The sequence below is a fragment of the Carcharodon carcharias genome, chromosome 16, assembly GCF_017639515.1.
Source record: "Carcharodon carcharias isolate sCarCar2 chromosome 16, sCarCar2.pri, whole genome shotgun sequence".
Lineage (NCBI taxonomy): Eukaryota > Metazoa > Chordata > Chondrichthyes > Lamniformes > Lamnidae > Carcharodon > Carcharodon carcharias.
In genome coordinates this window covers 66021849-66034937 of record NC_054482.1, presented here as the reverse complement: position 1 = coordinate 66034937, position 13089 = coordinate 66021849, and the positions used below count along the sequence as shown (strand labels likewise).

Genomic DNA, 13089 nt, shown 5'->3' with positions numbered 1-13089 from the left:
AATTCACCTCCACTCCACTGCCAGCCACTGCCTGCTCAACAACCAGCCTCTGGAAATTTATTCAAAAAGTGTCAATGTGATCGTGCTGTTAACCTATACATATTGATGCATGTTGCATCCATGCAGATAGAAACAGACCAAATTTATTTGCGCCATGCAATCCGCCATTGGCCCAATTTGACATAATATTGATTTCCCAGCCATTAAATTTCTTTCTCTAACCGCAACCACCCACATGCCTCACAGTTGATATCAGGGCAATAACATTAAAATGAAAACAACATTTTGCGACTATTTTTTCATAAATTGATGAAATGAAACATATACTGCAACACAAGTTTTATTGCACAATTATCTTTCTCCTCTGCTTTCTTCAAGGAAAGTCTCTTCAAGAGTAGGTATACATGCATTAATCAGTTTTGCAATAGTGCATTTGAATACATAAATTAAGATTACATTCAAACAGCACAAATTATATATATGTTTCCTTTTTACAAAGCAACAATGCACAGCATGTGAATGATGGGTACTCAATGAACTTGAAAATGGACTCACTCAGCTCACTTTTCAAACCTGGAAGATGAGTGATGAGGCTGGAAAGTGATACATGCAGAGTGTCTGTAACTGTGCATCAGTAAGTCAAGTATTGTTAAAGTGTTTCATAATATTAGAAATCAAACAAAAATAAGCTAGTTTAAGTGATTTATGTGCATATATGTGGTTATGTTATTCTCATCACTTTAGATTAGCATTTTTGTAAGCTTAAGAAAAATTTGGGAAGAGCCTTCTACAGCTACATCAATTGCACTGCAAATATGATTTTTAACTTTGGCTCAGTTAGAAACAAACAGGTAGAAAAGTATGAAAAGTGAAGTTATGGACAATCTGACTGATCTGAACCCATCTTTAAAGTTGAAAGTTATGACAATATTTTTTTAACAGAACATTTGGAACAATTGTAACAAAGAAATTTCAAAATCCACTAAATGCAAACACAAAAAAGAATCTATGCTAGTGCATGTTTCTCTTAAAATCCTGACAAGATTCCATTAAAAAAACCTCATATATTGCTACCACCGGTGGTAAAGCAAGAGTTTCAACAAGGGATGATAAAGTGCACCAATTATGGTTTGTGAGAAGTAACTTTTGGAAATAAAGCACAGACTTCAACCCAAAACTAGTATAATTGCTTACTACCCACGCCCAGTTTCTTAGGTGCATTAAATAAAAAAGTTTTTGATAAATGCATCCCTCGTTTAATTCAGGCCTAAGTAATCTGGGCACCTTATGTAACAATTCAAATCTGCTAAAAACATTATAGTAACTATCGCAGCTATATTAGAAAGAATATAAATCCAAAATAATGAGGAATATGTTAATTATATTAGATTTTTCAGGCTAATTTAATAAAAAAATCAATAATTGTTCAAATTCAGATTTATAAGCTTTCAACTTAAAAAATACATTTTTATGAGTAAAGCACTTAGAAATAAAGATTTCATGGAGTATAATAAAATCACTTAGGACACTTTCAAAGTTTCATCATACAAAACAAAGTTTAGTTTAGAAATTACAATTGAGTGTTCTTCATGTAATCTCATGTAGCACATTTTTCTTCCTCAATAAATTGAAATGATATTCAGTTTATTGGACATTGAAATTCAAGTTAAAACAAATCAAAATAGGAATTTATTGCTGTGTTTACATGTTAAGATTTGTTCCGAAGTACATGAATATTACAATTACGTTTGATATTTTCTCAAATTTACAAAAGTGCTAGCATATGTATTGTCACCCTTGTAAACCCAGAAACTACAACAGATCTTTTAAATAAACAGTGACAAAATACCAAGTAAAACATTGAATTTATTTTCCAGAGAATGTTATTCTTCATTAACATACTGATGAAATTAAAATCAGGAAATATATATCATTATATATAAATTTAAAATTTGATGCAAAAAAAGCCCTAAATAACTTGCTAAATTTTTCATCTTTGACGCTCACCATTCTGTGCTTCTATAAACAAGCAATTTGGATGTGGTGAAAGGGACCTTATAAGAGTTAAAGGTGAGCTTTCCCTTGGGGCTAATCTAAAGTAGAAATATACTTTTGAAAGTAGAAGTATTATAAAATACTGATCTCAGTCATATTCCTTTTTGTTTTACCTTTAAACTATTTTAATAAATAGTTTTTAAAAAGGGACACCTCTATACATTGATTCCAACTCCCATTGGTTGTTCTATTTGGGATCTGCTGCAGGTGTAGTAACTGTGAGGGTTTTCCGTGAACTGGATACCTGTCGTTGTTTTGCTAGGAATGACCAATTTGAGTTTGGACCAAAGCCTCCTAATCGAGTTTCCGTGGCTATCTTCTGAAATGCCAAACTCTGCAACAGTCCACAATTACTTGCCTTACACTGAGAAAAGGAATTTAACATAAAAAGCAGGTAGCAAACAAGCTACCCGAAAAGGTAGTGAGAAATACCTACACTTGAAGAAATGCCAATAAGCACTTATAAAGCACTTTAAAAATCATGTTATTATATGACACATGGAAAAGAGTTTATTCATGATAATAACTGCTATCGCTAGTTACAATTTTCTAGAGGTACTAAGTTTAAAATATGCCATAAACCTCAGTTTTTAAAATAAATGTTCTAAAAAGGAGAAATTGGAAAAACGTGGGTTAGTATATGACGGTCAACATGGAGTTGATTAACTTCATTGAGCAGAGGGTTGATGAGCATAGTACATTTGGAAGTGCATCTGGATTTTCAAAAAGTATATGATAAAGTGCTATGTAATAGACTTGTTAGCAAATGTGAAGCTCCTGGATTTAAAGTGACATAAGCAGCATGGATAAAGTATTGACTAAGGGACAGAAGTAAGAGAGTAGTGGTGAAGAGTTATTTTTCAAACTGAAGGAAAGTGTACAGTTGACCCCAGAGTTTAGTATTTTATACAATTGTTCTTTTTACCATATATTAATGACCAAGACTCGGGTATTCAGGGCACAATTTCCAAGTCTGCAGATATCACAAAACTTAGGAATATAGCTAAATAGTGAGAAGAATAGTGGCGAACCTAAGGAAGGCATAGACAGGCTGGAATGGGCAGACACATAGCAGGTGCAAATCAAAGCAGTGACTTGCAAGAATGTGGAGAAGCCATATAAATCACACAGCACAATGTTAAAGGGGCTAAGGAACAGAAAAACCTGGGGGCTTACGTACACAAATATTTTGAAGGTGGCAGGTCAAGTTGACAAACTGTTCTAAAGATATATGTGATCCTTGGCTTTATAGAAGAAGAATACAAAAATTAAGTTATCTAAACCTTTTTAAAACACCAATTAAACCTAAGGAAAATTGCATTATAATAGCACCCTCGAAAAATAATAGCACACATACATTTTTGTATCTATGTATATATAGTCAAAGCAGAATAAACTAGTTTTTGGTTGTGCACTTTTAAACTCCATGTGCTGCACACTATCTCTTTTTTTCTCCTGCAAAGATATCATTTGCATCAAATTATGGACACCGCACTTAAGGAAGGACCTCAAAACTCCAGAGTGCAGAAGTGATTTATCAGAATGATACCCATTATCAGTTATCTTGAGGGACTAATGAAACTGGGATTATTCTCCATAGAGCAGGAAAGTTACAGGAAGAGATTTAATGGAGCTGTTCAAAAACATGAGAAGCTCTGAAAGAAGAAATAAGGAGAAATGGTTTCCATTGACAAAGTGTTACCAGGGGACATAATTACAAGATAATTAGCAAGGGAGATGAGGGCAAATTATTTTAAGCAAAAAGTGGTCATGATCTGGCATGCACTGCCTGAAAGAGCTATGGAAGTAGATTCAATAGTAATTTGCAGAGAGAAATTAGATATATACTCGAAAAGGAAAAATTTTCAAGGGCTACGGTGAAACAGCCAGAGTGAAACTAATGCCATAGCTCCCAAAAAGCAGGTACAATTGCTGCTGTGCTATAAGATCTATGATTCTAAGGTATGTTATACATAGTTAATGATTTACCTTATTGTACCATGCTGTTACTATCAGCTCCTCTTCATACCCTCGCAGTTTTGCTTGCTCACATTCACGCTAGTATAAAAATAGGGTAAAAGGACAGACTACTCAAGGATGCTTTGTTAAAAAAGAACTCAATAATTGCATTATAAAGAGACAGCTTTTTCTGAATTAAAGTTTTGGAATAAATAAACCAGAAAATGGTGAACCTATTTATAATTTATAATCATAGTGCAAGAATACTATCTATCTGTAGATGCTATGTTTTTAAGTAGTAGAGACCGGTTTAACAAAACCAATTAGACTGTAAGAAAAAAAAATTGAGCCCAAATGTCCTTACGTAGAAATTATGCCAAAATTTAAATGATTCCTGTGGTGATCTTATTGATAGGAATATCATACCTAAAGCTTTCTAAGCTTCTCTGCCTACACCAGAATTTAAAGAAGACATTAAAATGAATTCCAATGCAATGCCAGGATCATGAGTGAGCTGCTGTCTTCTGCAATGGTGCCTCACTCTCAGAGCCTATTGTTGCTATTGTGCTTTTTCTTCTGCCATTATTATGCTGAGCTGCCCATTGGAAAGCATTACAGGTGGGCCAGAGGACGAGGAACCATGCCCAGAATCAGGTGCTCACAAGAGCACTGTAACTGGATCAATGCAGACCTTAGACCCCATCTGGCAGGAGTCTGTCACTCCTGGATTTGACAGGCTGGAAAATTTCCCAGGTAGAATTGTGAAGCAAGACCTCAACCTCCTCAGGTGATACCTCTTAGGCAGATTGCAGGGCTTCATGCAGCAATACCAGCATGTATGTTTGACAGCAGAAGAGGCAGATTCCTCTCAGGTTGGCTGCACACCTGCCCACACTAGCCCACCCCTCAAGTGATAGAAAAGAACCAGGCCTTCTTGAACATGGAATCAAATACAGCAGGGGTATCTCAGAGGTGCAATGCCTTCTTTATCCCTAGGAGTCTGTATTGACCAACTTCAGTCAGCCACCACATTTATGTTTCCCATTCTCCCTTTACTTGGGCCTTCTAGATGGTGGACAGGCTTTGGGGGGGTCAGGAGGAGTTACTAGCCCCAGAATTCCCAGCTTCTGACCTGATCTTTTAGCCACACAATTTGTATGGCTGGTTTAATTAAGTTTTTGGTCAGCGGTAATCTCCACGATGTTGTTGATGGGGAATTCAGTGATGGTAATGCTATTGAATGTCAAGGGGGGATAATTAGATTCTCTCTTGTTGGAGATGGTCATTGCATGGCACTTAAGTGGCGAATAGCATTTGTGCAACATATCAGCCCAAGCCTGAATGTTGTCCAGGTCTTGCTGCATGTGGGCATGGATTACTTCAGTAGCTGAGGAGTTGAGAATGATATTGAACATTGTGCAATGATTAATGAACAGCCCCACTTCTGATCTATGATGGAGGGAATGTCATTGATGAAACAGCTGAAGATGGTTGGGCCTAGGACACTACCTGGAGGAACTCTTAAAGCAATGCCCTGGGGGTGAGATAATGGGCCTCTAACAATTGCAACCATCTTCCTTTGTGCTAGGTATAACATCAACCTGATTCCCATTGGCTTAAATTTTTCTAAGGTTCCTTGACGTCATTCTTAACCAAATGCTGCTTGACGTCAAGGGCAGTCACTCTCACCTCTTGAATTTAGCCTTTTTGTCCATGTTTGGACCAAGGCTGTAATGAGGTCTGAAAACGAATGGTCCTGGTGGAACCCAAACCGAGCATCAGTAAGCAGGTTATTCCTGAGTAAGTGTCACTTGACTGCACAGTTGACAACACCTTCCATCACATTGCCTACAATCAAAAGTGGACTGATGGGGTGTTAACTGGTCAGATTGGATTTGTCCTGCTTTTTTTTAAAGACAGGACACACTTGGACAATCTTCTACATTGACAGGTAGATGCCAGTGCTGTCGTTGGACTTGAACAACTTGGCTGGGAATGGAGAAGTTAGCGCTTAATACTACATTTTGTAATTCAAGATGATTGGTTAGTGGCAGCTTGGGGATAGATATCTTGAAATTATGAGGAAATATGTTAATCTAACACCTCAAAGTCATGAAGTAATGAAATATTTAAGTGGGCCAAGTTAGTTATTATATACTAGCATACAAGCCACTCAGAACATTGCAATATTATTGAGGGAAATGTTGTAATCAGTATAAAGTGTAATAATACAATTACATACTTCCAGCGTTTGTATTTTTTTGTCCTTCTCAGTGATCTGCGTTTTCAGTATCTGGATTTCTGCACTTGCTGGGTTTTGTTTTGGATCCAGAGCTTTAATCACCTGTGTATGGAATACAATTATTTTTCTTCATTAAGTCTCTCCATAAAACTGTACCAAATTATTGTCACTTTAGGTGGGTTGGTGGGTGGAGGGCAGGGGTGAGGGGGAGCAGGAAGATGGTTGAGGAGATGGGTGTTGGGGGATCATGGTGACTGCAGAACTTGTATTCAGATTTCCCAACTGCCAATCACTGCAGATAACTCCTCCAAGAGACATGGTCTCTCTGAAGCTCTTGCCTTGGCTTTGCAAGCTCCATAATTGGGAGGTGAAGTAAATGGGACTGACAAATTTGGTTCTCTGTGATTTCTTGTATGCTGAATCTAATACTTCCCATTTTGCAGAACTAAAATTGTAAAAAATAAATATACTCGGGAACATGAGCATGAGCTGATGGAGGAGAATTTTGTCTGCTGGTACTGAGTATTGGAGAATTACAGGAATGTTGCAACATTTTCTGAAATGTGCTGGTGGCAGGTGTGGTTTCCAGCTGTTAGAGCATGCTCAGAAAATTACCCCTTTGAGACTTGCATACTTTAAAAATAAATTTTCATCTATAGAGGGCTCTACGACACATGCCTACTCTTGCCAGCAATGCCACATGGTTTTCCTGCCCAATATATCCTTCAATTTTTAAGCCACTTTTGGCTTCTGATATTCTCCAGTTTCTAATAAAAATTTCCCATTTCAAACCTCAAACCCTTGGTATTAAAGTCGCTCTACAGAAACACAGCGGTCAAAAGCCCACAGGTCTTTTATCCCACTGTGAAGGCTACTTCTGGTGTTGACCCTGCTAACCTTTGCAAGGACAGGGGTAATGCCAGCTCAATTCAGTAATGACAGCAGAGGCCTATACTACAAAGGCTACATCTCTAGTCTTCAAGTGCTACAGGAGGCCAGGGTTCCCAGCAAAGGTTTTCAGTCCAGTTAAGTTGGGGCTGGGGTGGTTTGGAGGAAGATGGTGCTGCGTTCCACCAAAGAAGTTTCAACAGGATGAGCACAGGCTACATCCCAAACATTGAACCCAAAAATGAACTCCACATTCACCTTTGGATTGGTTGGCGTGCCAATCCCATTTAGCATAGCAACCCCACATAGGAAATCCTATCCTTGGATCAGCAACCCCTCCTATACTCCTGAGCTTGTTTGGAATGGGTAGAAGCTCAGCCCATCAAAATCTCCCAAAGAAACTCCCAGTCAAAGTCAAAACTCCTCATATCTGGGTTCCAGTTCATAACCCTTATGCCACACTTCTATTAGAGTTGCTATGGGAATATTGAATATTTCTGAAATAAACTAACACTGTTGGGTTAAATTTGTAAATAGTCATTTGGTAGTACTGAACTTGAATATTGCTGGAAAAAAAGAGGCATTTTTTTGTCTGAACTTTCCATCTTGCACACATCAGGACAATTCGCAAGAAAATACCAGTGTCATGGGAAGCAACATATTTATATTGTATGAGAAGACAGTGCTGATTGGTTGACAAGTGGACTCTGATTGGTAGAGATGTTGCCATGGAAAATGCACCAGGGGGTGATGACTGACAGTTAACTGTCAAACATTGTTTGAAATTTAAACCAGGCAGCTCGACTCTGATTGGTTAAGACATTGCCCTAGGGACGCAGGGCAATGTCTTGACCAAGCAGAGTCAAGCTGCCTGGTTCAAATTTCAAACAATGTTTGACAGTTAACTGTTGTTGCTTCCCCTGACATTGGTGTTTTTTTGCGAATTGTCCTGATGAATGCAAGATGAAAAGCTTCAACAAAAAATCTCTTTTCTCAGCAATACTCAAAATTATAATTAGTTAGATGTAATTTAGTTCCAGCTCAAACTGTTGAAACTTGGAGCAGAGTTCTAGTAAATAACTCTTCTTGGGAATTGCCATTATTCACAATATGTTTCAACAGTTTATTTCAGTGCAAATTGATAACGTTATGTAGAGAAGTATGCTGAGCTAGATTATTTGAAATCATGTTTCAATCTTGATCCACTAAATAGGGAAGATTACAGAAAATAAGATTAAGAAAGAGGAAGGAAAGGAGAAGTTTAATGTTTTAGACTTGAAGAAAGTAAGTGGGGACCAAAAATCCTAGATACCGACAAAATCAATGGTTTCCTGTGCACAATAGTTTCCACCAAAACAAATTACTCTGATTATTTTCCATATACTATTTTAGAGGCACGTTTGATAGTTTATTTAACACTCAATAGTATTTAAAAAACAGATTTGAAATGAATCATGTGGAAAATGTATTTAGAACAATTTACAGACCAAAGAAAAAAAGGGAGCATATTGGAACTAGGGGTTATAGGGAACAAAGACTGAATAAAAAGCAAGCCAGAAGACACACATACTCACATTACGAGCTTTCGCCAGGTACATCTTGTACCTTTCCTCCATTGCCCGCATGTCTTCATCTTTTTTAGTCAGGGCACGTTGCAACTCGTCAATTTTTTGAGCTGGAATGATAAGATTTGCATCTTAGAAATGTTTCAGTTATGATTTTGAAATTGGTATAATCGTTATGAATCTGATATTTCTTCATGTATATTTTATTAATTATTTTCTTTAAAACAGATTGTGTAGATCAGGAAATTGATCTGCTATTTCTGTTCTAAGTATATTTTCAAATATCATGCATACAATTTGTAATTACTAACAGGATTTGAATACTTTATAAGGCCCAATTTTAGGATACCAGAACAGGTACGAACAGGAGTTATTAGTAAGAAGATTTTCTATAAATATAAATTATAATATATTTGACCTCCTAACTGAACTGGGGTTAATGTTACTTTCCAAAATAGGTTTATAGGAGAACTGACATCCAACTCGGTCTTCTCCAGGAGGTCCCCAGCATCTCAGATGCCAGTCTCAAACAATTCGATTTACCCCACATGACATCAAGAAATGGCTGAAGGCTATGCAAAGGCTATGATATGATAAAGATACAGCAAAGGCTATGGACAAAAGCCTGACAATATTCCGGCAATAGTACTGGAGGCTTGTACTCCAGAACTTGCCACGCCCCTAGCCAAGCTGTTCCAGTAGAGCTACAACACTGGCATCTACCCAACAATATGGAAAATTGCCCAGGTATGTCCTGTACACAAAAAGCAGGGCAAATCCAACCCAGTCAATAACTGCTCCCATCAGTCTACTCTTGATCATCAGAAAAATAATGGAAGGTGTCATCAACAATGCTACCAAGCGGCATTTGCTTAGCAATAACCTGCTCACTGACACTCAGTTTGGGTTCCACCAGGGCCAATCAGCTCCCGATCTCGTTATGCTTTGGTTCAAACATGGACAAAAGAGCTGAACTTCCCAGGTGAGGTGAGAATGACTGTGCTTGGTATCAAGATCGCATTTGACCGGATGAGTGCAGCTCCAACAACACTCAAGAAGCTTGAAACCATCCAGGACAAAGCAACCCGCTCGACTGGCACCCCATCTAACATTCACTCCCTCCACCATCAAGGTTTCCTTCACTGTTGCTGGGTCAAAATCCTGGAACTCCCTGCCTAACAGCATTGTGGGTGTCCTACACCACATGGACTGCAGGGGTTCAAGAAGCCAGTTCGCCACCACCTTCTCAAGGGCAATTAGGGATGAGCAATAAATGCTGACCTAGCAAGCGAAACCCACATCCCTTGAATGAATTTTTAAAAAATTATATCGCACCTTTCACCACTTCAAAAGTACTTCATTACCTGTCCTGAAGTGTTGCAATATAAAGGAACACTGTTGCAAGTGTAAAAACAGCAGGTTCCCACAGCCATGAGATAATTTCCAGATAATCTGGGTTTCATTTTGTGATTTATATTGTGGGATAAACATTGGCCAGGACAATGAAATAATTCCTCTCCTCTTTCAGAAGTGCCATGAGATCATTAACATCCATCCGACAGGGCACTTGGAGCCTAGGTTTAACATCTCATTCGATAGACGGCAGGCTTACAATGAACACTTCTCATTATTGCACTAGAATGTCTACCTGGATTGTGCGCTCTAGTATCTGGAGTGAAGGAGAGAAGGATACCACCACTGAACCAAGGCTCAATAAGTAAGGCAAGTTAGCAAATAGTTTTGAATTTTCCATTATACCACAAATATTCATATCTATTCTAATATTTAAAAATTAACAGCCCAATTTTCAAAGAAAGAGTGGGAACAGTGCCCACAATTTGCCAAGTGGGTGACGCACCTGGAGAGTGCAGGGCATGGAGACCCTGTCAATATTAATGGCAGGGGCTCATTTAAATAAAATTTCCCAGAGTTCTGCCTGGCACCAGGCCAGATTCACCATCTAAACTGCAGGCAACAGCAAGAATTTTTCAGCAGGAGGCTACAGCCTGGGTTCCCTGAAAAGATTCCAGTCACTCAGTAAGCGGGAGGAATCTTGGAGCAATTGGGGGCAGGGAAGAGGTGGGGGTAGTGGGATATTCCAATATGATCAGTGGGGATTCCATGGCTGGGGAAGACCTGGGACTCCTTGTAGAGCCCAGAAAGAAAGAAAAAGACCTGCATTTATAAAGCACCTTTTACAGCCATCAGACAGCTCAGCGTTTTACAACCAATGAAATACTTTTGAATTGTAGCCACTGTTATAATGTAGGAAATGCGGCAGCCAATTTGCACACAGCAAACTCCAACAAACAGCAACGTGATAATAACCAGGTAATTTGTTTCTGTGTGATGTTGACTGAGGCAGAAATATTGGTTCGGCCACTGGGAATAACTTGCTTGCTCTTCTTCGAAGTAGTACCATGGAATACTTTACATGCCCTTGAGAGAATAGACAGGGACTTGGTTCAACAGCTCACCCAAAAGACTGGATGGAGAATGTCTGCTCATCTTGGTTCACAAGGTGAGCCTGATCCAACAGGAGTAATTTTTAAAACTTACCTTGACCGCTCCTGGCCATTCAGCATGGGTTGTCAGGTTACAGACACCTTGAGTTATTGTTCATATCATGTCATAGTGTGGACTGTCATCAAGTGTGACTTTGCTTTTAACAAAGACCTGAATTTTCTTCCAGCGGGGGCCACAGTCAACTTGTAATTTGGCCAAGATGAAATGGTACCAGGGAGGATCAAAGTGACCTCAGTTCTGTAAATAGACTCAGCCAAGTTTTAACCCCTCTGAATCGAGGTTCAAGAGTTACTATTTAGCACTCTTATTTATTTATTCTTTCATGGAATATAGTGTCACTGGCAAAGTGAGCATTTGTTGTCTATCCCTAATTGCCCTTGAACTGAATAGCCTGCTAGGCCATTTCAAAGTGCAGCTAAGAGTCAACCACATTGCTGAGAGTCTGGAGTCACATGTAGATCAGGCCAGGTAAGGAAGATAGATTTCCTTCCCTAAAGGACAATAGTGAATCAGATGCCAGATGGATTTTTAACGACAATCGATGGTAGTTTCATGGTCACCATCACTAAGAATAGCTTTCAATTTGAATTTTGATAAGAAATAAAATATTTTGCCTTATTATCATTTTTGCTGTCCAAATGTGCAACATATAGAAACATCATGAAGAGTTCATGCATCCCAACCCACCACAAATCCCTACCCAAACACTTCAATATTCTTCTGTTTTCCCTATTTGTCTTCCGCCATACCAGGCTTGATTCCCACTGAGATAATTCTACAGAGGCCCAGATGCCTCACTCAGCATTCTCCAGAGGGCCAATGAGGTATCAGTCAATGGCTACTTATAAGTAGCATTGCTTTTAGGAAAGGGGAAGATTGTTGGCTGATGCTTGGGATAGAGTTCCGCTATTGCTACACCATTGGCAGAATGGTCTGTATCACTCAAATCTATCTGCCTTTTTCTTTCACTTACACCCAGGTCACTTGAGTCTTACCTGTTTTACCACATTTTTTTGTGCTTCCCTCTCCTCCGCTACTCTGCTGAAACCATTCACACATTCACTGGGTCTCAGACATATCTAATTTCTCTCATTATTGCCTCCTTTTATCTCAGACCTTCAGTACTTCTGTAATTTAATTATCTCCTGATCGTCATCTATTCACTTTGAAGATGATGTTTTCTCTTCTCTAGTCTATGTGGTCATTTTTTTCCTCCCTGTCCCTTCTTTCCTCCTTATAAGCTATTCATCTATAGCATCTCTTGGTTCTGATGATGGATCATAAACCTAAACTGTTAACCCTAACTTCCTTTTTCCACAGATGCTGCCTAACCTTTGGAGCCCTTACAGCATTATCTGATTTAATTTCATAGTTACAGCATATGCAGTACTTTGCTTTTTCTTATAAACATTAAGATATTTGAAAGGTTGTGTTTGTTATATTTTTTAAACTTACAGCTCTGTTGTATTTCAGGTTGCAAGTCTTCAATAAGTTCTTTCTTTTTTTGCAGCTCATCATGGGCCTCATGAAGTTTCTCTCTGGATATAAAATATGCGGCAAATTAAATGCATAGAAAATTACTGTTTAACACTTAAATGATCTATTTACTCCACCATCAATGCTCATTTTTAAAATTGTCTCTTGTTTGCCATTATGTGTGTCAATTTCAGTTTCTGTGTTGCAGTCAGAGGGAAATCGGCAGGTAGGCTGAAAACTATCAACCTTATCTGTAGAGGTTAGAATCCCCAACCGATTAAGCTGTAAGCAGCTGAAAATTTCCTGTAATTATGTAACAATTAATTTTTGTTGCACTTTAAAAGCTATCACATTTTCTAGATTTTTAAGAACAATTCC

At 38.3% G+C, this 13089-nt stretch overlaps 1 protein-coding gene across 2 annotated transcripts in view; it reads right to left on the bottom strand.

Moving 5' to 3' along the window:
- Window positions 1–322: 322 nt before the first annotated feature.
- hook1 (hook microtubule-tethering protein 1) overlaps window positions 323–13089 on the bottom strand; it is an 88406-nt gene continuing 75639 nt past the window's right edge. Inside the window, exons 18-22 of one of the 2 annotated variants that reach the window (XM_041208928.1) lie at window positions 12691–12773; window positions 8719–8819; window positions 6257–6358; window positions 4045–4113; window positions 323–2419 (exon numbers count right to left, since the gene is read on the bottom strand). In XM_041208928.1, the coding sequence (XP_041064862.1) occupies window positions 2243–2419; window positions 4045–4113; window positions 6257–6358; window positions 8719–8819; window positions 12691–12773 (532 nt within the window). In that variant the 3' untranslated portion in view covers window positions 323–2242. The remainder of the gene's footprint in view (window positions 2420–4044; window positions 4114–6256; window positions 6359–8718; window positions 8820–12690; window positions 12774–13089) is intronic. The other variant, XM_041208929.1, reaches the window with a different exon arrangement.